General features: G+C 48.4%; 1 protein-coding gene across 1 annotated transcript in view; it reads left to right on the top strand.

The window, feature by feature from the left end:
- folr (folate receptor) overlaps positions 1–23,840 on the top strand; it is a 35,256-nt gene extending 11,416 nt beyond the window's left edge. Inside the window, exons 3-5 of the mRNA XM_073044346.1 lie at positions 13,702–13,890; positions 17,911–18,046; positions 22,490–23,840. Coding sequence (XP_072900447.1) covers positions 13,702–13,890; positions 17,911–18,046; positions 22,490–22,779 — 615 coding nt within the window. The 3' untranslated portion in view covers positions 22,780–23,840. The remainder of the gene's footprint in view (positions 1–13,701; positions 13,891–17,910; positions 18,047–22,489) is intronic.
- The last annotated feature ends 2,593 nt before the right edge of the window (positions 23,841–26,433 follow it).

Raw genomic sequence — 26,433 nt, 5'->3', positions numbered from 1 at the left:
TCGCCTACTGCGCGTTTCTCTCACCGTCTGGGGTATCATAGGGACATTTTCAGGTCTGTGTAAGGCTCTTTTCATTAACTGGTAACAACACAATCGTAATGCTCCGCATACACAGCAGCCTAAAACACATTTCATTACCACTATAATTATCCCACGGGTAATCCAGCTTCCATGGCCAGAAAACCATCCCTCTATTATTTCCCACCTTTTAGTTCCCGAACCAAAATTCTTAAACTGTTCCCCTGTCTGCCTAATCTCCTCAATCTTTCCCCTTATGTGTAGAGTAAGGTCAGTTATGTTTTCTGAGCCATCGGGAATATAAGTACAACATTCTTGCCTTACCATGTCCCTCCTTTTCCAGCTCAGAGCAGGTCCAGGGCCATTCTATTTGGCAAGGCTACCTTCCCAAGGGCAGCCGCCTCTGTTGTTAGGTCTTCCACTTGTGTCTGCACGTCAGTTAGGGCATCGGCAGTGTCATCGGCCAATTTCTCTAGAGCGGCTGCCATACGAATAACTTCTCGCGAATTTCAGGCCACACCGTATGAGGGAAATGCTATCATCCAAAACCTTCCACTTTCCATTATCCCTTGTTTACTCCGCCTAAGATAAGGGTGTTGTGATATATCGTTTATAGGACGCATGGAGGACACTGTATAGTCCAGATAACAGCAGCCCATCCAGTTTCCTGGGGACACATTCCCATTTTCACCCGGTGGCCCTGGAAGCCAAGGAGAAGCTCTTTCCCCACATACCCAGTAGGTCCCATTAGGAGTTTGCGGAGGAGGACCCACCGTCCGTTCAGTACAAATCGGTTACCCAAAAATGTCCCATTCCCCCCCCCCCCATATTACAATAACAAATCCCATTTACAGTTTTCTGTGTATTTACTAACTCAAAGGAGGGCATCCTTTTTCCCTCCGTCGGGGTACGGAGGTACCATCCTTTGAAACAGGTACATCCACAATCCCCTTCACTGACATCACAGTCCTTTATCAGCTTCTGCCAATCTCTTGTTCTAAGGCTGTTAGAGAATTTGTTGTTTCGGTTCATAAAGTACGTGGAGAGCATTTGGCTTCTGTTCATGGGGACCCCTCCAGGGACATTCCCTGACAGCGTGCTGAGATATCCTTACACACACCCGACGAGAGTCCAACTCCTCACTTTGTTGTTTGGCATAAGTGTGACACAAAGACAAAAAGGTATTTCTGGACAAGGCCACACTAACTCCCTGCAGTATCAGTCCCCGTAAAAGCATCTGGCTTGTCAGCTTCATGCTTTCTTGTCTTCCAACTCCTGGTGCCGTTTGCACCTAGTAGCGTGAATCCATTCTCCTTTTCTTCCAACTTTCGCCGCAGTTCGGGTTGTTATCAGCACTGTGTAAGGGCCCTTCCGCCTAGGAGAAAGAGAGTCCTTTTTTATCTCCTTTACATATACCCTATCACCGGGGTGGAAAGGATGCATGTTCTCGCTTCCCGCAGGGGTCTGCCCCCGTCTCACTCTCTCGTGCTGCTCGGCGGCCATTTTGCGCAATGCTTGGGCATACGCTAGGGTCTGTTCATCGTTCCAGATCAGGACCGGTCTCTCAGTGGTGACAGAAGATCGAATCCCAGTAGTCATGGGGCGCCCCATAAGGAATTCATGAGGGGTCAGACTAGTGCCCTATTTTTCCTGTTCCGCATAGAATACAACAGTACAGGGAGAGCCTCTGGCCAGGATAGCTTATTGTCTGGGCAGACTTTAGACAGGGTTACTTTCAATTCCCCATTCGTCCTTTCTACTATCCCTGAGGACTGAGGGATATGTAATTTCCATTGGAACCCCATGGCCTGCACCAAATCCTTCACAATTCGACCCGTGAAGTGTGTTCCCCTATCACTGTTTGTTACCATGGGTATCCCGTACCGGGGTATTATTTCCCTTCATAATATTTTTACCACTGTTCGAGCATCATCCTTTCCTGTGGGATAGGCCTCCACCCATCGACTGAACATGTCAACTGTCGCTGGCATGTATTCATACCCTGACGCTGGCAGCATAGGCACAAAATCAATTTGCACATTTTCAAACGGCATTTTAGGCATTGGGGGATGTCCGGATTTTGCCGGCGATTTGCCCCGATTATTTATCTGGCAAATGATGCGCACACGGGCAATTTTCTGTACTGTAGGTGTTATCCCGGGTGTGTACCATTGCTGACCAATTGCATGCTGCATCCCCCCCTTTGCCCATGTGGGCCTGCGCATGCACCAGGCGGCTAGGGGCAAAATCAAGCTTCGAGGACACACCACCCTCTCGTCGGGGTATCTTTATGGTGGCAGTGGGCCTTTCCCCATACCCACTTTTCCTGGGGACTAGGATTCTGCTGTGCTACCTGAAGCTGAGAAGGCTCTAAGGCAGGGAGAGGCGTGGGGTGCGATTCACAAAGGCCTTGTAAAATAGGCTGTTGTGTTAAAGCCACTTCCTTTGCGGCTTGGTCTGCTGGGGCTTTCCCTGGGAAGTTTCACCATCAGCATTGGTGTGTGCCTCACATTTGATAACTGCTAGCCGCTTAGGCAGTTGAATAGCTTCGAGAAGATTCAATGCTAGTCGTGAATGTTTTATGGACTTTCCCGCTGAGGTAATGAAACCCCTATTTTTCCATTTTTGGCCAAAATCATGCACCACCCCAAAGGCGTAACGAGAGTCCGTATATATTTTGGCCACCTGATTCCAGGCCGATATACAAGGTCGGGTGAGTGCAGAGCTCAGCTGCCTGCGCCAAAGTTCCTGGGGGCAGTGCACAGGCTCCCCCTGTCTGGTATAGATCAGCTGTGGCATAACCCGCGAAGGGTAAGTCGTCTCTTGGCCTATGTGATGACCCATCCGTGAAGAGGATCAAATCCGGATTTGGAGGAGGGTCTCTTCATAAATCCACTTGTGGGGAAGTGGAATGTTGTACTACTGCAAGGCAGTCATGTGCAGCCTCCTCCGCACAAAAGTTGCGGGCTTCGTAATGGGTGATCGGCGGTAAGTATAGCTAGGGTGTGGTAACAGGATTTCCTTGTATCCTGTACGTTGTGAGGCAGTGAAATGTTGTGTTGCGGCCAAATTTAAAGCAGCATAACAGTGTGAGGCACCCGCGCTTCGCAGGGATGATCAAGAACCAGAGGTAGGGACTTCTCGACCACGATGGCCGTTGCTGCTACAGCACGGAGACAAGCAGGCATTCCCAACACTACCACGGGGAGGGCTGTGGAATAGTAGGCAAAAGGTCTCCTTCCCCCTGCATGGTTCTGTGTAAGCACCCTGGTAGCGAACACTCCCTTCTCCCAGACATGTAACTGAAGGGGGTGCACATAATTGGGGAGGCCCAATGCTGGGGCAGTCATCATTGGCATTTTGAGAGCTTGAAATGCGTCGTTTCCCTCGGGAACCATGGAGGGGGAAGGAGACTGGTGCATTCCTGGCAGCTGTGGCGTGGAGGACGGCATCGTGTAGACGGTAATCGTGGATCCACTGACGACAGTGGCCGACCAGTCCCAGGAAGGAAAGGACTTCCTTCTTCGTATTAGGCGGCAGTATTCGCAAGATGGCCTGTATTCCGTCCGGCCCCATCTCTCAAACTCCAACCTTCAAGCGGAAACCAAGGTATTGCACCTGTGACCGGCAGAATTGTAACTTCGATCTTGACACGCGATGTCCGCGAGAGGCTAGAAACTGGAGCAAAGTTATCGAGTCTTTTCAGCAGACTGATAGAGTAGAAGACACTACTAAGAGATCATCAGCATATTGTAGCAAAGTGGGTTCCCCTCCTAGTTGACACTTGTCCAAATCGTGCTTAACCGCTGCTGCATACACGGTGTACCCCTGGGGTAATTGAGTCCAAGTATATTGCTGTCCTTTATAAGTAAAGGCAAACAGATGTTGGCCATCCGGATGGAGAAACATCTCCTGGGATCTGACACCAATCTGATTTTCCCACTCCCCTTGCATATTGAAGTCCCCCATTACAATTGTATCACTGCCCTTATTACAAGCCTTTTCCAGCTCCCTCTACAATCTCAACCCCACATCTTGGCTACTATTTGGAGGCCTGTATATGATTCCCATAATGGTTTTGTTACCCTTGCAATTTCTTACCTCCACCCACAAAGATTTAGATAGATAGATAGATAGATAGATACTTTATTCATCCCCATGGGGAAATTCAACATTTTTTCCAATGTCCCATACACTTGTTGTAGCAAAAACTCATTACATACAATACTTAACTCAGTAATAATATGATATGCATCTAAAATCACTAACTCAAAAAGCATTAATAATAGCTTTAAAAAAAAGTTCTTAAGTCCTGGCAGTTGAATTGTAAAGCCTAATGGCATTGGGGAGTATTGACCTCTTCATCCTGTCTGAGGAGCATTGCATCGACAGTAACCTGTCGCTGAAACTGCTTCTCTGTCTCTGGATGGTGCTATGTAGAGGATGTTCAGGGTTTTCCATAATTGACCGTAGCCTACTCAGCGCCCTTCGCTCAGCTAATATTCTTAGACCCTATGTCACCTCTTTCTAAAGATGCAGTTACCAACAAAGCCACACCACAGCCTGTCTTAGAACAGGGGTTTTTACATTTTACATTCCATGCGTCAATTTTTTCACACACGAATTCAGATGCACCGTACAACTCTTGCACCCCCATTCAATTCTTGTAAAAATATGTTAATAGATAGATAGATAGATAGATAGATAGATAGATACCTTATTCATCCCCATGGGGAAATTCAACATTTTTTCCAATGTCCCATACACTTGTTGTAGCAAAAACTCATTACATACAATACTTATCTCAGTAATAATATGATATGCATCTAAATCACTAACTCAAAAAGCATTAATAATAGCTTTAAAAAAAAGTTCTTAAGTCCTGGCAGTTGAATTGTAAAGCCTAATGGCATTGGGGAGTATTGACCTCTTCATCCTGTCTGAGGAGCATTGCATCGACAGTAACCTGTCGCTGAAACTGCTTCTCTGTCTCTGGATGGTGCTATGTAGAGGATGTTCAGGGTTTTCCATAATTGACCGTAGCCTACTCAGTGCCCTTCGCTCAGCTACTGATGTTAAACTCTCCAGTACTTTGCCCACGACAGAGCCCGCCTTCCTTATCAGCTTATTAAGACGTGAGGCATCCTTCTTCTTAATGCTTCCTCCCCAACACGCCACCACAAAGAAGAGGGCGCTCTCAACAACTGACCTATAGAACATCTTCAGCATCTCACTGCAGACATTGAATGACGCCAACCTTCTAATATAGACTTTAATATAGACATATTTAGCATTTTTACATGATATATAAAAAACAGGTAAACATTACTTACCTTAATGAGACTTTTTACAAATGTTTTTGTCTCCTTTTGATTTCTTCCTTTTTCTTAATCACATATTCTTTCCGTAACTCAGTCCCAAGCACTCACTTCAGTTTTTCTTCTACTTCAGTCTGATGTTGTGTTTTATAGTGTCTATTAAGACCACGTCTTTTATCATGTGAGAAAGTGTTTTCACAAACAACGCACAACGGTTTTCCTGACGAACTCGCTATAAATAAGAACTCATTTTCCCACTGTTCATTGAATTCGTGCTTACTATCACTTTCTGCTTTTCTTTTGCTCTGTGATGGGTAGCTGAATGTAAAAACAACGCTTAATTTTCGAAAAGGTACAAAACTGCAAATGTTCACAAAGGATGAACAAAGCACAACTCCGTAGCGCACGAGTGTCAATTGTAAACTGACTGGCAAAAACCTGCAATGCCTGGCACCTCAGGGTCAAACCAGTATCAAACGTGTATTGAACAATTATGGAACTACTGCAGAACAAAAGTCTTCTTTCCTAGTTTGACTCATTGAACATTTTTTAAAAATTGAAAACAGATTAAGTGAAAGAAGATAACATTCGCCAAAAGATGTGCACAAGATAATAAAATCGCTAAAAATAATTGCTGAGTTTTAGACTTATTCTCAGTAAAAGCCATTCCTAGCTCTAAGCTTCTCAAATTCCTGTTATAGATTTTTTTTCTACAGATCGGTTTTTGGTGAATACTTTCTGCATGAGTAGGTTTACTTTTTTATTATTATCACTGGGGTGCAATGCGCCATAGGTTGTCCATCCTGGCTGAGAAGATCCTCCATCTCTGACAGTTCAGGGCTTCCATCATCATCTCAGTAACTTCCTCTTGGTTTTCACTACCGTCAGCCTCACAAGTCCCAGGTGGAGGCTCATGAATACTGTCACACTCAGATGTGGAAGGATTCTTCATTGCTGTTGCCACAACAGTCTTGTTTGACCAGTCAGGGTTGTTAGTCCTGAGCTGAACCCCCGAACCTGGAGGACCGGTAGACCACTCTTAGCCTGGCCTCTATCCCTTGGCCTGCTTGGCATGGGTGACCCTACCAAGAGCTAAAGCACAAAGCCCTGACATCAATCAACATTGTCCAAGTCTCCAGGTCATTGTCCAAGTTCAAGATTGATTGTCATTCAACATTACACATGAACAGAGCCAAACGAAAGAGCGTTCCTCCAGGGCCAATGTGTGACACGCAGTATCAACAGCACACAGCACACATAGTACATCTAGTTACTGTAGCAAACATGCACACAGTGCAAATCCCTGAGTGTCGTGGCCGGAAGATTGATGGTGCATGGGATGTTGTCCTGCAGCCACGTTTCTACAAGAACAACTCATCACGTGCTAGTGTAGCCGCAGACAAACGCAATCCAGCTCATCTTCCACCGAGCAAACACCGGAGGCAGTATCAGTAGGAGAGGTCAGTCCCCAACCCGGCAACCTCTGCTCTCTCCCACAGCACCTCCGGCGTTCTCCTCCCCTGGGCGGCTGCATCAGCTGAGGTAGCTGATACTTGTGGCGTGTGCTTCCTCCCCAGATGCTGTCTGACCTCCTGAACATTTTGATGTAGACCTTATTCTTTATTTTATAGACAATAGGTGCAGAAGTAGACCATTCGGCCCTTTGAGCCTGCACCGCCATTTTGAGATCATGACTGATCAATTCCTATCAATGCCTGGTTCCTGCCTTGTCCCCATATCTCTTGATTCCCCTATCCATAAGATACCTATTTAGCTCCTTCTTGAAAGCATCCAGAGAATTGGCCTCCACTACCTTCCGAGGCAGTGCATTCCAGACCCCCACAACTCTCTGGGAGAAGTTTTTCCTTAACTCTGTCCTAAATGACCTACCCCTTATTTTCAAACCATGCCCTCTGGTACTGGACTCTCCCAGCATCTGGAACATATTTCCTGCCTCTGTCTTGTCCAATCCCTTAATAATCTTATATGTTTCAATCAGATCCCCTCTCAATCTCCTTAATTCCAGCGTTTTCCTTAATTCCTTAATTTCTCTCTCTTTCTCTCTCTCTCTCTCTCTCTCTCTCTATAAACTGCATTGCTGACATATCCCAGGTGGTCAGTATCTAAGAAAGGCAGTGTTGGAATTGGAGAGGGTCCAGAGGAGGTTAACAAGAATGATTCCAGGAATGACTGGTTAACATATGAGGAATGTTTGTTGACTGGGCCTGTACTTGCTGGAGTTTAGAAGAATGGGGGTGGGGATTTCATTGAAATCTATTGAATATCGAAAGGCCTAGATAGACTGGACATGGAGAGAATGTTTCCTCTAGTGAGGGAGTCCAGGACCAGTGGGCACAGCCTCAGAATAGATGGACATCCATTTAGAAAAGAGATGAGGAAGAATTTTATCAGTCAGAGGGATACAAATCTGTGGAATGGCAGGCGGCAATTGGGTATATTTATACCACTACAGCACAAAACAGGCCTTTTGGCCCATCCAATTCATGCTAAGCTATTACTCTGCCTAGTCCTGTTGACCTGCATCCGGACTGTAGCTGCTCCGTACCCCTCCCATCCACGTACTTATTCAAACTTCTCTTAAATGTTGTAATCAAATCCGTATCCACTGTTTCCTCTGACGTTTCATTCCACACAAGCACTTCCCTCTGCGTGAAAATGTTCCCCCTCGTTCACCATAAATATTTCACCTTTCACCCTTAACCCATGACTTCTAGTTCTAGTCTCACCCAACGCCAGTGGAATAAGCCTGCTTCTATTTACCCTATCTATACCCCTCATAATTTTGTATGCCTCTATCAAATCTCCCCTTGTTCTCCTACACTCCAGGGGATAAAGTCCTGACCCACTCAACCGTTCTGTATTACTCTATGCCTTTCAACAGCAGACTCATCTTCTTAGAGCAGGGGTTCCCAGCCTGTGGTCCACAGACCCCTCACTTAATGGCATAAGAAAGGTTGGAAGCTCCTGCCCTAGAGGAGGGGCTTCCCACGATTTTCTCTATCTACATCCCCCAGCCTCATCCAGTCTGAACACAAACCCGACCAATGTGTACGGTAGAAGAAATACAACAAATAAATAAGTAGCACAAAAGGACAGCAAAAGCAAGGTCGTGTTCCTGAGACTGTTCAGAAACCTGATGTCAGAGAGAAATCTGAGCCTAACTTTGGCCGCCACTCTCTGAAACTACACTCTCTGAAGCTAGCTAATTAGATGGTTCAGTTGGTTTGGTTGTAAAGTTTTATTGATAGTCACATGGTTAATCTATTCAGAGACTTTGAAATCGCAGCACTGATTGCTTGCTAAGTCAGCATGTCGTACACAGAACCATTTAGGTTAATGTTCATGGTTTCAGCAGGTAATGGGTTAATGTTAAACTAACACGGACATACTTTGCCCACTAAGAACTGAGGATTTTGTCCCTTACAATCCTTTTGCTCTTAACATATCCGTAGAATCCCTCAGGGTTCTCCTTCATGCTATTCCCTAGGGTACCTCATACCTTTTTCAGCCTTCCTGATTTATTTAAGTGTTCTCCTGCATTCAATAAGCACCTCATTTGTTCCTGCCTGTCTAAATCTGCTATGCACCTCCTTTTTTCTCTTAACCAGGGCCTTGATATCTCTTGAAGACCAAGATTCCCTACACTTGTTATCTTTACCTTTTATTCTGAGAGGCACATACAAGTTTTGTACTCTCAAGATGTCATTTTTGAAGGACTCCCACTTACCAAATACTCCTTTGCCGGAAAACAGCCTATCCCAATCCACTTGCTAGATCCTTCCCAATAGTCCGATAATATCAAAAATGGCCTTTCTCCAAATTAGAATCTCAACCTGCAGACCAGACCCATTTTTTCCATATTTACTTTTAAAATAATGGCACTTTGATCACTAGATGCAAAGAGTTTACCTACAAATTTCTGTCACCTGCCCTGACTCATTCCCCAGCAGCAGATCCAGTATTGCACATTCTCTTGTCGAGAATTCTATGTGCTGATTAAGGAAACTTCCCTGAACATATTCGACAAACTCTATCCCATCTGGTCCTTTTACAGAATGGGAGTCCCAGTCAATATATGGGAAGTTAAAATCACCTACTATAACCACCTTATGTTTCTTGCACCAGTCTGCGATCTCTTTACAAATTTGTTCCTCTAAATCCCTCGGACTGTTGGGTGGTCTGTAATGTAGCCCCATTAACATGGTTATTTCTCAGTTCCACCAATAACGCTTCATTAGATGAATTCTCCAGCCTGTCCTGAGGATGCACTGCTGCGATATTTTCCCTGTCTAATAACACAACCCCTCCTCCTTTAAACCTTCCCACACTGTCACGACTAAAACAATGGAACCCCGAAATAATGATTTGCCAGTCCTGCTCCTCCTGCAACCAAGTCTCACTAATGGCCACAAAGTCACAATTCCAATTGTTGATCCAGGCCCTGAGCCCATCCGCCTTTCCTACGATACTTCTTGTATTGAAATATACGCAGCTCAGGACACTAGACGCACCACACTTAACCTTTTGATTCCTGACTTTGTCTGAGGTCTTACCAACATCTGCCTCCACAAACTCTCCAATAACCGTTCTGGCACTCTGGTTCCCATCCCCCTACAACTCTAGTTTAAACCCCTCCCCCCCCCCCCACTGTGCAGCAATAACAAACCTTCCCACTAGGACATCAGCCCCCCTCCACTTCAGGTGCAAACCATCCCTTCTGTACAGGTCCCACCTTCCCTGGAAGAGAGCCCAATGATCCAAACGTCTGAAGCCCTTTCTCCTACACCAACAGCTTGGCCACATGTTAAACTGTACAGTCTTCCCAGTGCTGGCCTCATTAGCACGTAGCTAGGGTAGCACGAGATAAAACGACAACAGAATGTAGAATATTTATTTATATATTGAGATACAGCGTGGAACAGGCCCTTTCATCTCAATGAGCCACACAGCCCAGAAACCCATGGATTTAACCCCAGCCTGATCACAGGACAATTTACAATGACCCATTAAACTGCCTACTACCTATGTCTTTGGACTGTGGGAGGAAACCCACACACATAAGGGAAGGAACATACAAACTTGCTTACAGAGGACACCGGAATTGAACTCTGACGCCCCAAGCTGTTGTAATAGCGTCACGCTAACTGCTGTCCTATCATTCTGCTCCATGAGTCTGAGAGGAGCTCGGTGCAACCACACCAGGTAATATCCTGTGGGTGCTTGAAGGTTAAATACTACTTAGTCCTGGGAGAATACCCTACTCTTCAAAGTACAGACTGAATCATAGAGCAGAGAAACAGGCCCTTCAGCCCATCTAGCTAATGCTGACCAAGATGCCCATCTAAGTTAGTCCCACTTGTCCGCATTTGGCCCATATTGTTCTAACCCGTTGGTATCCCTTTTCCCCTACTCTTTCCCTATTCTTCCATTCCCCACTCTGGCCACTTACCTCTTCTTCTCACCTGCCTACCATTTCCCTCTGGCCCTTTCTTCCATGGTCTACTGTCCTCTCCTACCAGATTCGTTCTTCTTCAGACCCTTACCTCTTCCACCTATCACCTTCTTACTTCATCCCCCCTCTACCCACCCACCTGGCTTCACCTGTCACCCTCTAACTTGTCCTCCTTCCCCTCCACCCACCTTCTTCTTTTGGCGTCTTCCTCCTTCCTTAATATATCAGTCCCAATGAAGGGTTTCTGCCTGAAATGCTGACTATTTATTCCCCTCCATAGATGCTGCCTGACCTGCTGAGTTCATCCAGCAGTTTGTGTGTGTTGCTTGGATTTCCAGCATCTGCAGATTCTTGTCTCCATTCATGTACCTATCGAATATCTTCTAAATGTTAATGTATCTGCCTCAGCCACTTCCATTTATTCACCACCTTCTGAGTGGATAGTTCCTGTTAAATCCCCCTCTCACCTTGAACCACTGTTCCCTGTAATAACTGAAATGCTCCCACACACATAGCTTTCGTTGCCACGCCGCTGGAATTTTCTATACAATATTAAAATATTTTTGAATTTATGTTAATAATCAGAAAAAAAGTATCAATTGTGCAGGATGTAGAAACAGACTATGAACGGTATATACAATGCTCAGCAGGTCTTCCACTGAAAAAGAAAAGCTAGAAGAATTAGCTAATGTCACAGAATGTGGTGTTGTGTCACTTAGACAGCGTAAGATGGGTGTCAGGACTTTCTGCTGTTACTGCTCTGATGAAGATTTACAAAGTTTTGGTCCAGTGTTGCAAGGAGCAAGTTAATGCTGGAGGAACTCAGCAGGCCAGGCAGCATCTATGAAAGAAAAGGACTGTCGATGTTTTGGACTGAAACCCTTTGGCAGGACTGGAGAAGAAAAGAGCCCATTCCACGCACTCACCACTCTCTGCGTAAAAAACTTACCCCGAACATCTCCTCTTTACCCACTTCCAAGCACCTTAAATCTGTGCCCTCTCGTGTTAGCCATTTCAACCCTGGGAAAAAGCCTCTGACTATTCACACGATCAGTGTCTCTCATCATCTCCACACCTCTATCAGGTCACCTCTCATCCTCTGTCGCTCCAAGGAGAAAAGGCCAAGTTCACTCAACCTATTCTCATACGGTATACTCCCTAATCCAGGCAATATCCTTGTAAATCTCCTCTGCACCCTTTCTATAGTTTCTACATCCTTCCTGTAGTGAGGTGACCAGAACTGAGCACAGTACTCCAAGTGGGGTCTGACCAGGGTCCTATATAGCTGCAACATTACCTCTCAGCTCTTAAACTCAATCCCACGATTCATGAAGGCCAATACACCGTATGCTTTCTTAACCACAGAGTCAACCTGCGCAGCAGTTTTGAGTGTCCTATGGACTCGGACCCCAAGATCCCTCTGATCCTCCACACTGCCAAGAGTCTTACCATTAATGCTGTATTTTGCCATCATATTTGACCTACCCAAGCGAACCACCTCACGCTTATCTGGGTTGAACTCCATCTGCCAAATGGACGAAGGAGTCACGTAGGGAGCAATCCCTGAAGAAAGCAGAAAGTGGGGGGAGGGAGAAGTGTGCTTGGTAAATGAATTTAATGATCCAATCAACAAATACTGCCTGGAGATTTTGACCAATCCACAATATCGAGTAGCATTAACTGTCCTTAATGATGTTTTAGAAGATTCAGCATCTCTTTATAAATTCCTTCAGAAAATCTGTCTGAATATAACTGAAGCACTGCAGAAAGCAAAAGCAAAAATTAACAAGTTACGGTCACGGTATCATTTATCAGAGGGGAAGAAGCTGTTCCTAAAACATTGAGTGTGTGCCTTCAGGATCCTGTACCTCCTTCCTGATGGTAACAATGAGAAGAGGGCATGTCCTGGGTGATGGGGGTCCTTGATGATGGATGCCGCCATTGTGAGGCATCACTCCCAGAAGATGTCTTGGGTACAATGGAGGATAGTGCCCATGGTGGAGCTGGCTACGTTTACAACTCCCTGCAGGTTATTTCAATCCTGTGCAGTGGACCCTCCATACCAGACGGTGTTGCAGCCAGTTAGCTTGCTCTCCGTGGCTGATCAGTGGAAATTTTCCAGTGTTTTAGGTGACAAACCAAATCTTCTCAAACTCCTACTGAAATATAGCAGCTGTTGTGCCTTTTTTGTGACTGCATTGATATGCTAGGCACCCAGGAACCTGAAATTGCTCACCCTTTTCACCGCTGATCCATCTGAGGACTGGTGAGTGTGTTCCCTAGTCTTAACCTGACTTAACTCCATAATCAGTTCTTTGGTCTTACTGACATTCAGTGCAAGGTTGTTGCTGCGGCTCCACTTAACCAGCTGATCCATCTCACTCCTGCATGGCTCCTAGATAATTTCGTTTTGTTAATTTGGCTTTAAAAAAAAATTCAGACCTTTGCCAAGGCAAAAAAATTGACATCAGCTGAAAAAAATTACCTGAGGAGTCTGCACTGATTTTGTTTATTTAGAGTCAAATTAAAAGATTCGGCTGGGTGCACTAGATGAGTTCCTCCAATGATAATTATTAGGAACTAAAACTTGTTTTATTGCACTGTATAGTGTTCCGTTTTTCATTTTTTTGAAATAATTTGTCGCTCAGTTAAATGGAGGTTTGTCTTTTTTATTCCTTTTTAACAATTTCTATGAAAGTTCAGCTAAATGGAGCAGCTGCTTAATTGGGCCAAAACGTACCTGTCCCCATGTGTCCCAATTAACCAGAATCACTGTACATGTAAATGCATATGGAGAATACAGCTGATCCTATAGTCTGGGCTGTCCACCTGTGATGTCTCATCCTGCAGAATATTCAGTGACCTTTCTGTCTCGTGTCTGTGTGCCTGCAGTGTGAGCCATGGAAAGAGAACGCCTGTTGTACAGCCAACACCAGCAAAGAAGCACACAATGACCAGTCCTTACTCTACAGATTCAACTGGAATCACTGTGGCATCATGACTGATAAATGCAAGAGGCACTTCATCCAGGACACCTGTCTGCACGAGTGCTCCCCCAACCTCGGCCCCTGGATTCTGCAGGTGAGATGCCTGTGATGGTCCTCAGGGTTAGAGCATGGATTCCTTGTGGACTTCATGCACCACTCACAAGAAGCAAGATCTGGCCAGTGGTGTACTGGCATAGGCACTGGACTTTGAAGTGAGTGGTCTCGGGTTTGAACCTGGCTGGCTCCTGGCACGCTTTCCGTCTGAACATTGAGCTAGCAACTCAGCCTCGTTAAAAACAGACAAGAAATGGCATGGAAAGGAACAGCTTTAAAAAGAGACCGGGGTCCGTTGGGACTTGTCTGTAGAATGGGAGATTGTGGAGTGAGTTGGAGACAGTGCCTTGCGGATTTTACGTGCCTGCTTTAATAAGCAAATTGGCACTTGTCTGCGGTGTGGGAGATTGCTTGGGTTTACAGTAACAAGGGTTAATTAGCAAGGGCCAATAAAAGAGAAGTGGGGTTTAACAGAGCGGCCATTGTCGGAGCTGGGAGTGAACAGTGTTAGAGTGGTCAGGCTTTGGCTCAACAGGCTTGGGCAAACACAGGTACAGGCTAGAACTTGTTTGAAAAGTTAGAGGCATAACAAGTGTAGTTCGGGCAATGGAAAGCTTCTCTTGTGAGATGTGGGATTTCAGAGTACCGCACAGTCTCCCTGAGGACTAAATATACAGGAAGCGAATCCAACTTCAGCTCCAGACTGACAAGGTCAAGAAACTGGAGCTGGATGGTCTCTGGGTCATCTGGGAGATGAGTTTTTTACTGAGGTGATCACACCCGGAGTGCAGGCTTCAGAGAGTAGATGGGAGACCACCAGGAGAAGTAAGGGGAGTAAGTAAGCAGTCGGTGCAGAGTTCCTCTGAGGTTAGTTCCCTCAGCAGCAATTATACACGTTTGGATGCCTCTGGGAGGGGGTGGGGGTGGGAGTGACCTACCAGGGCAGAGCAGCAGCAGTCAGGCGAGTGGAAATGTGGCCGTCTCTGAGGCTCGGCGAGGAAGGGTAAAGTCAGGCAGAGTGGTAGTGGTAGGAGACTCGATAGTGAGGGTGACACGCAGGAGATTCTGTGGCCATGAAAGAGAAGCCAGGATGGTGTGATGCCTCCCAGGTGCTCGGGTCCAGGATGCAGAAGATTCACAAGAGGGAGGCTGCACAGCTAGACATTGTGGGCACCAGTGACACAGGTAGAAGGGGGAAGGGGTCCTGGACAGTCAGTATAGGAGTACAGGGAGAGACTGAGGAGCAGGTCCTCATGAACAGGATGATGGTACAGATGAATGAGTGGCTGAGGAAGTGGTGCAGGGGACGGGGTTTCAGATCTCTGCATCTTTGGGATCTCCTCGAGGGGACGTTATGACTTGTACAAGAGGGACGTGTTACACCTGAAACAAAGAGAACCATGGGACCTGTTCAAAGAAAAACATCAAGCCCCACGCACAAATATAAAAAACACTCAAATGACAAAAAAATGTTAGCGAGAAACATTGAAATACCAACCCACCGAAAGAGTCCAGGCAAATTCACCTCAGCCCAGCCTCACTCTGCGTCGTTCGTTACCCGCAAGGACCAATCAGAAACCAGAAACAATTGTCACGTGAACTGCAGAGTCCAATCCACAAACCGCGCTGGCTAAACCCCGCCTTAGACCCGGACTCCGGCAGCATTGAGGGAGAGGGAGATTGGGAAGTGAGAGAGTGAGGGGAGAGGGAGATGGGGAGAGAGAGTGAGGGGAAAGGGAGATGGGGAGAGAGAGAGTGAGGGGGAGGGAGATGGGGAGAGGGAGGGGAGGTGGGAAGGGAGAGAGTGTGAGTGGGGAGGGGAGAGGGAGAGAGAATGAGGGGTGAGGGAGAGAGTGAAATGGAGGGAGAGTGGGGTGGGGGGAGAGAGAGGGGGAGGGGTTAGAGAGAGTGAGGTGGAGAGGGAGGGGGAGAGAGAGTGAGGGGGAGGGAGATGGGGAGAGAGTGTGTGGGGAGGGGAGAGGGAGAGAGAATGAGGGGGAGAGGGGGAGGGAGAGACTGAGGGGGGAGAGTATGAAATGGAGAGAGAGTGGGGTGGGGGAGAGAGAGGGGGAGGGGTTAGAGAGAGTGAGGTGGAGAGGAAGAGAGAGTGGGGAGGGGGGGAGAGAGAGTGAGGGGAGAGGGAGAGAGAGTGAGGGGGAGAGGGTGGGTGGAGGGAGAGACAGATAGATAAATAGATGCCTGTGCCCGTCTCCAGACTTGTTGACTTCACCGAACACCCTCAGAAAGAGCAAAGCACCAGATGGCTCAATGGGCCTGAAAACACACTATCACAATGTAGATCACAGGCCTCTACAGCAGCAGAACCACATTTGAAAGAAAGATGTAAAAGAAGCAAAAGAAGTCGTCTTGTGAACTGTCTGAGGATGTCGCCCTTCTTCAAAGAAAGGTGCTTCCCTTCCTCCACCATCAACACTGCCCTCACCTGAATCTCTTCCATTTTGCACACGTCTGCCCTCACCCCCTCCTCCTACCACCCCAGATTTTCTAGCAACACACACAAAATGCTGGAGGGACTCAGCAGGCCAGGCAGCATCTACGGAAAAGAGGACAGTCGATGTTTTGGGCCGAGACCCTCCGGCAGGACTGGAGAAAAGAAAGATGAGGAGCCAGAGTTAGAAAGTGCCAGGAGGGAGATCAGTGGGGAGTCACGTAGGGAGTGATCCCTGCGGGCGGCAGAAAGTGGTGGTGGGGGTGGTGGTGTGTGCTTTGTGGTGGGATCCTGCTGGAGATGGCGAAAGTTATGGAGAATTATGTACTGGACATAATGGTGGTGTGGTAGGTGAGGACGAGAGGAAGCTTATCCCTGGTGGGGTGGTGTGAGGATAGGGTGACGGCAGATGTGCACAAAATGGAAGACATGAGGTTAAGGGCAGCATTGATGCTAGAGGAAGGGAAGCCCCTTTCTTTGAAGAATGAGGAGATCTCCTTTGTTCTGGAATGAAAAGCCTCATCCTGAGAGCGGATGCAGAGGAGATGGAGGAATTGAGAGAAGGGGATGTTTACAAGTAACAGGGTGGGACGAGGTATAGTCCAGGTAGCTGTGGGTTTATGATAAGCTGACTCCAGAGACAGAGACAGAGACAGAGAGATCGAGAAAAGTGAAAGAGGTGTCGGAAATGGACCAGGTAAATTTGAGGGCAGGGTGGAAGTTGGAGGTAAAGTTGATGAAGTCGACTAGCTCAGCGTGGGTGCAGGAAGCAGCACCAATGCAGTCGTCAATGTAGCATGGGAAAAATTGGGGAGCAATACTATTGCAGGCTTGGAACATAGACTGTTCCACGTAGCGGACAGAAAGGCAGGCATAGCTGGGACCCATGTGAGTGCCCTTGGCTACATCTTTGGTTTGAAGGAAGTGGGAAAAGCCAAAGAGAAATTATTGAGAGTGAGGGCAATTTCCGCTAGACAGGAGAGTGGACAAACTCAGTAAGTATTTTGCGTCAGTTTTCACTGTTGAGGTCACAAACAGTGTGATAGGAATTCGTGAATGTCGGGACAGGAGTGAGAGTGGTTGTTATTACTACTGAGAAGCTGCTTGGGCAGCTGCAAGGTGTGAATGTAGATAAATCACCTGGACGACACCCCAGGGGCCTGAGGAGGCTGTGCAGATATTCGTGATTTCTGCAATGGTTCTGAAGGATTGGAAAATTGCAAATGTCACTTCACTCTTTAAGAAGGGAGGGAGGCAGAAGAAAGGAAATTATAGACCAAATAAGAGAAAATCTGCAGATGCTGGAAATGTAAACAACAAACAAACACACACACACACACACACACACACACACACACACACACACACACACACACACACACACACACACACACACACACACACACACACACACACACACACACACACACACACACACACACACACACACACACACACACACACACACCCTTCCAAGGTCTCGGCCCGAAATCTCGACTGCACTCTTTTCCTGGCCGCTGCATTCCACCAGCATTTTGTGTGCGTTGCTTGAATTTCCAGCATCTGCAGATTTCCTCGTGTTGGTGTGTCACTTCTCTGTGTCTGTGACAGGTCAATCAGTCTTGGAGAGAAGAGAGAACCCTGGATGTTCCGATCTGTAAGACTGACTGTGAGGACTGGTGGAAGGACTGTCAAGAGGACTACACCTGCAAATCCAACTGGCACAAGGGATGGGACTGGTCCTCTGGTGAGTATCCTGGACTGGATTCTGGCGAGCTGTCCCAGGCCAGACTCTGATGAGCGGTCTTGGACTGGGGCTCCGGTTAACGGTCCCGGACTGGGGCTCTGGTTAACGGTCCCAGAATGGGGCACTGACAGTCTCGGACTGGGGCACCGGTTAACAGTCTCGGACTGGGGCACTGGTTAACGGTCCCGGACTGGGGCTCCGGTTAACGGTCCCGGACTGGGGCACTGGTTAACGGTCCCAGAATGGGGCACTGACAGTCCCGGACTGGGGCACCGGTTAACGGTCTCGGACTGGGGCTCCGGTTAACGGTCCCGGACTGGAGCACCGACAGTCTCGGACTGGGGCACCGGTTAACGGTCCCGGACTGGAGCACCGGTTAACGGTCCCGGACTGGGGCATCAGTTAACGGTCTTGGGTTGGGGCTCCGGTTAACGGTCCCGGACTGGGACTCCGGTTAACGGTCCCGGACTGGGGCACCGGTTAACGGTCTTGGATTGGGGCTCCGGTTAACGGTCCCGGACTGGGGCTCCGGTTAACGGTCCCGGACTGGAGCACCGACAGTCTCGGACTGGGGCACTGGTTAATGGTCCCGGACTGGGGCACTGGTTAATGGTCCCGGACTGGGGCACCGGTTAATGGTCCCGGACTGGGGTACCGGTTAACGGTCTTGGATTGGGGCTCCGGTTAACGGTCCCGGACTGGGGCTCTGGTTAACGGTCCTGGACTGGAGCACCGACAGTCTCGGACTGGGGCACCGGTTAACGGTCCCGGACTGGAGCACCGGTTAACGGTCCCGGACTGGAGCACCGGTTAACGGTCCCGGACTGGGGCATCAGTTAACGGTCTTGGATTGGGGCTCCGGTTAACGGTCCCGGACTGGGGCACCGGTTAACGGTCTTGGATTGGGGCTCCGGTTAACGGTCCCGGACTGGGGCACCGGTTAACGGTCTTGGATTGGGGCTCCGGTTAACGGTCTCGGACTGGGGCACCGGTTAACGGTCCCGAAATGGGGCACTGGTTACCAGTCTCGGACTGGGGCACCGGTTAATGGTCCCGGAATGGGGCACCGGTTAACAGTCCCGGACTGGGGCACCGGTTAACGGTCCCGGACTGGGGCTCTGGTTACCAGTCTCGGACTGGGGCACCGGTTAATGGTCCCGGAATGGGGCACCGGTTAACGGTCCCGGACTGGGGCACCGGTTAACGGTCCCGGACTGGGGTACTGGTTAACGGTCTCGGACTGGGGCACCGGTTAACGGTCCCGAAATGGGGCACTGGTTAACGGTCCCGGGCTGGGGCTCTGGTTAACAGTCCCGGACTGGGGCACCGGTTAATGGTCCCGGACTGGGGCACCGGTTAATGGTTCCGGACTGGGGCTCTGGTTAATGGTTCCGGACTGGGGCACCGGTTAATGGGGCACCGACAGTCTCGGACTGGGGCTCCGGTTAACGGTCCCGGACTGGGGCACTGGTTAATGGTTCCAGACTGGGGCACCGGTTAATGGTTCCGGACTGGGGCACCGGTTAACGGTCCCGGACTGGGGCACCGGTTAACGGTCCCGGACTGGGGCACCGGTTAACGGTTCCGGACTGGGGCACCGGTTAACGGTCCCGGACTGGGGCACCGGTTAATGGTCCCGGACTGGGGCACCGGTTAATGGTTCTGGACTGGGGCACCGGTTAATGGTTCCGGACTGGGGCACCGGTTAACGGTCCCGGACTGGGGCACCGGTTAACGGTTCCGGACTGGCGCTCTGGTTAATGGTTCCCGGACTGGGGCACCGGTTAACGGTCCCGGACTGGGGCTCCGGTTAACGGTCCCGGACTGGGGCACTGCTGAGTTTCTAGCTCTGAACGTAGCATTCGTCCTCTGGTGGGCATCCCAGACTGGAGCTCCGGCAACTCCAGCTGAACAGTGGGACTTGATGATGGATGCTGCTTTCCTGCATCAGTGCTATGTGTCGATTTACTCAATGGTGGGGGGGCTTTACCCATGAAGGACTGGTCTGTATCCACTACTTTTTGTGGGATTTTCCATTTAAGGGCATTGATGTTTTCATAACAGGTCATGATGCAGTCAGTCAGGATCCTTGCCACTGTACATTTATAGAAGTTTGTCAAAGTTTTGGTGACGTACCAAACCTGCAGAAACTTTCTAATAGAGTCGAGGTGGCCAAGCTTCCCATCGGAGCCCGTCCCATTTGCTGTGTTGGACCCAAATCCCCGTAGACCTTCTGTTACACGAACCTGCCCAAGTATCTTTTAAACATTGGAGTTGTATCAACCTTAACCACTTCCATGTTCTCGTGAATCTCCTCTGGACCTCTCCACATCCTTCGTGAGATATGGAGCCCAAACCTGCTGGAACAACTTACCCCTCAGGCCCCTTTCATTCTTTCTGCTCTCAACATAAACTTTTGCCCTCGACTTTGGACTCACCTAACCTTTGACAGAGACTACCTATCCTACCATAATTTTAAAAACCTTGATGGGTCACCCCTCAGTCTCCTTCACTCCAGGGAAAACAGTCCCAGCCTGTCCAGTCTTTCCCAATAACTCAAGCCATCCAGGCTTGGCAAATCCCAGTGAATCTTTTCTGCAACCTCTCCAGATTACTTCTCGTGTGACTTACTGTACAGGGGAGTGTATGGTGATGCACTTTGGCAAAAGAAAAAGGCCTGGTCTGTTTTATAAATGGGGAGAAAATTCAGAAATTAAAGATTCAAAGGAAGTTGGGAGTCCTCGTGCGTGATTCCCTGAATGTTAACTTTACAGTTTGAGTCGGTGGTGAGGAAGGCAAATGCAATGCTAGCATTCAGTTCGAGAGGACGAGAATATAAAAGCAAGGATGTAATGCTGAGGCTTTATACGGAATTGGTCAGACCACATTTGGAGCATTGTGAGCAGTTTTGGACCCTTTTCTGAAGAAGGACATGCCAGCATTGTAGATGGCTGAGAGGAGGTTCATGAGAATGAGCCTAGGGATGAAAGGGTTAATGTATGGGAAGCATTTAATGGCTCTGACCGTGTGCTCTCTGGAGTTCAGAAGAACGAGGAGACCTTAGCGAAACCTACTGAATATTGAAAGGCCTAGAAAGAATGGATATGTAGAAAATGGGGGAGTCCAGGACCAGATGGCACAGCCTCAGAGATGATGAGGAATTTCTTTAGCCACTGGGTGGAATTCACTGCCACAGATGGCTGTAGAGGCCAACTCATTGGGTGTATTTAAAGTGGAGGTTGATAGGTTCTTGATTAGTCAGGAAGTCAAAGTTTAAGGTGAGAAGGCAAGAGAATGGAAAATAAATCAGCCATGATAGAATGGCAAAACAGTCTCAATGAGCCAAATGGCCTAACTCTGTTCCTATGTCATATGATCTCACCAAAAGTTTGTACAGTGTAACATGACATCCTAACTCTTGTACTGAGTGTCTTGTCCAATGAAGGTAGTTGTGACGAAGACCTCCTTCATCACCTTGTCTGTGTTGTCAGATCTCCTAAGCATCCTGGTTCCATATTGTACGGCCAGTGAGTATAATGGCGTTCCTGTGTGCCCCACTGGGCATGCATAACAACTTTATATTGTACGGCCAGTGAGTATGATGGCGTTCCTGTGTGCCCCACTGGGCACGCATACCAACTTTATATTGTACGGCCAGTGAGTATGATGGCGTTCCTGTGTGCCCCACTGGGCACTCATATATTGTATGGTCAGAGTCACCTGTGCCCCAGCTGGTGCCATAAAAGTCTTACACATTCATCTTGGTAATTGGTTCTCCAGCACTTTGTGCTTGTGTGTGTGTGTGTGTGTGTGGGGGGGGGTGCGGTGTATACAGTGCCTATAAAAAATATTCCCCCCCGCCCGGAAGTTTTTATGTTTTATTGTTTTACAACACTGAATCACAATGGATTTAATTTGGCTTTCTTGACACTGGTCAACAGAAAAAGACTCTTTTTTGTCTATCCACACAGACTCAAAGCTGTAATTGCTGCCAAATGTGCATCTACTAAATACTGACTTGAAGGGGGTGAATACGTAGCAATCAATTATTTTGTGTTTTATATTTGTAATTAATTGTAGAGATCAGTTTTCACTTTGACACGAAAGAGTCTTTTCTGTTGACCAGCATCAAAAGAGCCAAATTAAATCCACTGTGATTCAATGTTGTAAAACAATAAAACATGAAATTTCCAAGAGGGGGAGAATACATTTTATAGGCATTGTAAGTATGTGTGGTGTGTCTATGTGAATATGCGTATGGTGTGTGCATGTATGTGTGTGTGTGGTGCGTGTATATACGTGTACATGTGTGTGGTTTATGTATGTGCATGTGATACGCGTGTACTTGTGGTGTATATGTGTACATGTATATGGTGTGTGCGGGTGCGTGAGATTTTGTCTCTCAGTCTCCTCTTTCATCTTCTTTGTTAACTCTCTCGTCAGGCGCCAACCGGTGTCCGGAAAACTCCAAGTGTCAGAAGTTTTCGGAAGTGTTCCCGACTCCCCGGGACCTCTGTGAGAAGGTGTGGAGCCACTCCTACAAGTACACCCCACACGATCGGGGGAGCGGGAAGTGTATCGTCCTGTGGTTCAACGCGAATGAGATGCCAAACCCCAACAAGGGGGTGGCGCAGTACTACGCTATTCAGAAGGGGCTGATATCAGCTTCGAGATCTGTCTCCCCCTGTCATCTCATCTTGTTGCCACTCCTCCTTGCTGGAGCCTTGTCCTAGCTCCCAGAATGAGCCGCAGGGAGGGACTGTGGATGGACTCTCCCTCCTGGGGGCTTACTTTTGCACACCTGAGCTCCAGTGCACACGTGATTTAACCAGCCTCGGTCTCCAGTCAGCTGCTTCAGACGGACAGCGTCCGAGCAGACGGCTGTGGACTCGGCAAACGTCTCCAGAAAGTCCCGAGGAACTTCACGGTGGCTGGAGGGTCTTCACAGTGTGATCACCAGTCAAATGTAGAAAACAATCGGTGCACAGTGAGATCCTACAGACAGACACTATTGACCGTACAGTGTTGGTGGGGGTGGGGGTGAGTATTCTGGATGTTAGAGAGTATCCCACTCTTTGTTTTTCCACGTGGTGACTGTGGGATTGATTCCAGAGGAACGATGTTCCTTGGTTTAAGGAAGATTCATAGAACAGTACAGTCCCTTCAGCCCACAATGTTGTGCCAACCCTTTAACCTACTCCAAATCAATCTACGCTTCCTTCCTACATAGCCCTCAGTCAAACAAGCCTCATTTCTCCCCCCCACCCACCCACCCACACAGACCTCTGACCACAGATGTTATAACCTGACAATGTTAAAATGCTTTCATTTTCTAATTTTTTTGTGATCTGATTCAGATTCATGTACATCAAAGCATACAATGAAATGTACCGTCTGCGTTAACAAATAACCCACCCAAGGGTGCGCTGGGGGCAGCTCACAAGTGTCACCACACATTCCGGCGCCAACATGTCATGCCCACGATGCTCAGCAGATCAGCAACAGGACAACAGCAAAACAAAAGAAAAGCAATAAAACAAGGCCTTTCAACATCACATACCCACCTCCAACCCCAGCACAGCACTACCCCAATGGAACATAAGTTGTTGCTCCTTCAACCTCATCAACTTTGCCTCCAACATCCATCCTGCCAGGATTCCAGTCCTTGGCCCCGGACTCTCACACTCATAGACATCGGGCTGCCAATTTTGGACAGTTTCAATCAGTAAGAGCCAAGATGTGTGTGCAAAAATTGTTGGTTGGTGTATCAACAATAAAGACTGATTAACAGCCAGCCTGTTTCAGATGTCAGTGAGTGAGGGGTATGGGGTCTTATAGAGAGAGAGGAGTGACCGCACATTGGGAGATCTGGGTGTCACTGGCAAGCCAGCATTTATCACCTATTGCCCCTTGAGAAGGTTGTGAAGATGCCCCTACGGTGAACATAACAGGAGACGGACATCTGACCCGTTGAGCCTGCTGCATCATTCAGTAAGATCATGGCTGATCTGGCCATGGACTCATCTCCACCTACCTGCCGTTTCTCCATTCCCCCACTGTGCAAAACTCAGAAGGGAGTTCCATGTTTCAGACCCAGGGACGGTGATATATTTCCAAGTGGGGACAGTGTGACTGGGAGGGGAACCTGCGGGTGGTGGTGCTTCCTTCTCCTTTTGGGTGGGAGAGATCACAAACAAGAGAAAGCCTCCAGATGCTGGAAATGCAGACACAAAATGCTGGAGGAACTCAGCAGGACAGGCAGCATCCAAGGAAAAGAGTAAAGAGTTGGCATTTTGGGCCAAAACCCTTCTCCAGAACTGGAAGGGAAGGGGAGAAGCCAGAGTAAGAAGGTGGGGTGGGGGGAATGGAGGAGGCAATACAAGTTAGTAGATGAAACCAAGACAGAGGCAGGGGAGAAGTAAAGAGCCAGGAGGTCGATTGGTGGAAGAGATAAAGGGCTAGAGAAGGGGAAATCTGACAGGACGGGGCAGAAGGGGAGGAGCAGCAGAGGGAGGTGATGGGCAGGTAGGGAGTAAGGTGAGAGGGGGAGTGGGAATGGGGAATGGTGAAGGGGAGGGGGGGCAATTACCGGAAGCACAAGAAATGGATGTTCATGCCATCATGTTGGAGGCTACCCAGACCAGAATACAAAGTGTTGCTCCTCTAGCCTGAATGTGCCCACATGGCAACAGTAGAGGAGGTCATGGACTGACATGTCGGAATGGGAATGGGAAGTAAAATGGAAATGGGTGGCCATTGGGAGATCCTGCTTTTTGCTGGCAGACAGAGCACGGGTGCTCAATCTATGTCAGGTGTAACCGATATACAGGAGGCCACACCGGGAGCACCGGACAGAATAAATTACCCCAACAGACTCACAGGTGAATTGTCGCCTCACCTGGAAGGACTGTTTGGGGTCCTGAATGGTGATGAAGGAGAAGGTGTAGCACTTGTTCCACGTACAAGGATATGTGCCGGGAAGGAGATCAGTGTGGAGGGACAAATGCACAAGGCAGTCGTGTGGGGAGCAATCCCTGTGGAAAGAGGGGGTGGGGGGAGACAGAGAAAGATGTGCTTGGTGGGGATCTCTTGCAGAAGGCAGAAGTTTTGGAGAATTATGTGCTGGAAGCAAAGGCTGGTTGTGTGGTAGGTGAGGACAAGAGAAGCCCTATCCCTGGTGGGGTAGTGGAAGGATGGGATGAGAGGAGATGTGCATGAAATGGAAGAGATGCGGTTGAGGTCAGCCTTGATGGTGGAGGAAGGGAAGCCCCTTTCTTTGAACAAGGTGGACATCTCCTCAGTTCTAGAATGAAAAGCCTTACCCTGAGAGAGATGCAGCGGAGATGGTGGGATTGAGAGAAGGGGATGATGTTTTTACAAGTTACAAGGTGGGAAGAGGTATCGTTCAGGTAACTGTGAGAATCAGTGGATTTATAAAATATAGCAGTAGATAAGCTGTCTCCAGACATAGAGACAGAGAGATCAAGAAAGGGGAGGGGTGTCAGAAATGGACCAGGTAACTTTGAGGGCAGGATGGACGTTGGAGGCAAAATTGATGAAGTTGAAGGAGCAACACTTTATATTCCATTTGGGTAGCCTCCAGCCTAATGGCATGAACTTCGATTTCTCGAACTTCTGGTAATGACCCCACCCTCCCCTTCTCTATTCCTCATTCCCTCTCTTCTCATCTCCTTAGCTGCCCATCACCTCCCTCTGGAGCTCCTCTCCCTTCCCTTTCTTCCATGACCTTCTGTCCTCTCCTATCAGATTCCTCTTCTCCAGTCCTTTATCTCTTTCAGCAATCAACTTCCCGGCTTTCACCCATCCCCCTTTCCCAGTTTCACCTATCACCTCCTACCTTGTATTTCCTCCTTCCCTCCCTCCACCTTCTTACGCTGACTTCTCATGTGCTTTCTCCAGTCCTGATGAAGGATTTTGGCCCGAAAAGTCGACGGTACTCTTTTCCACAGATGCTGCCTGGCCTGCTGGGTTCCTCCAGTGTTTTGTGTGTTCTGGGTGGGAGAGGTGGTGGGTTTGGGAGGGTCTGTCGGAGTAGTCCAGGTGAGTTACCGTGGTGCGTTTTGTTGACGGTGCACATTGTGCGCCGGTGGCGGACGGGATGCCGATCAAGCGGGCTGCTTTGTTCTGGACAGTGTCGAACTACTCGAGAGTTGCTGGAGTCACCTCCCCAGACCAGCGGAGAATCCATCACACTCTCCTGATGTGAGCCTTGTGGACTTGGGGGGCTCGGTAGCCTAGCAGTTAGCGTAAAGCCTTACAACACGAGCAACCCGGATTCAATTCCTGCCGCTGGCTGTGAGGAGCTTGTACGTTCTCCCCGCGACCCTGTGGGTTTCCTCCCACGTTCCAAAAACGTACAGCTTAGG

This window comes from Hemitrygon akajei, chromosome 4, assembly GCF_048418815.1.
Source record: "Hemitrygon akajei chromosome 4, sHemAka1.3, whole genome shotgun sequence".
Taxonomy (NCBI): domain Eukaryota; kingdom Metazoa; phylum Chordata; class Chondrichthyes; order Myliobatiformes; family Dasyatidae; genus Hemitrygon; species Hemitrygon akajei.
Note: the sequence above shows the minus strand (reverse complement) of the source record. Positions and strands in the feature narration are given on the sequence as shown.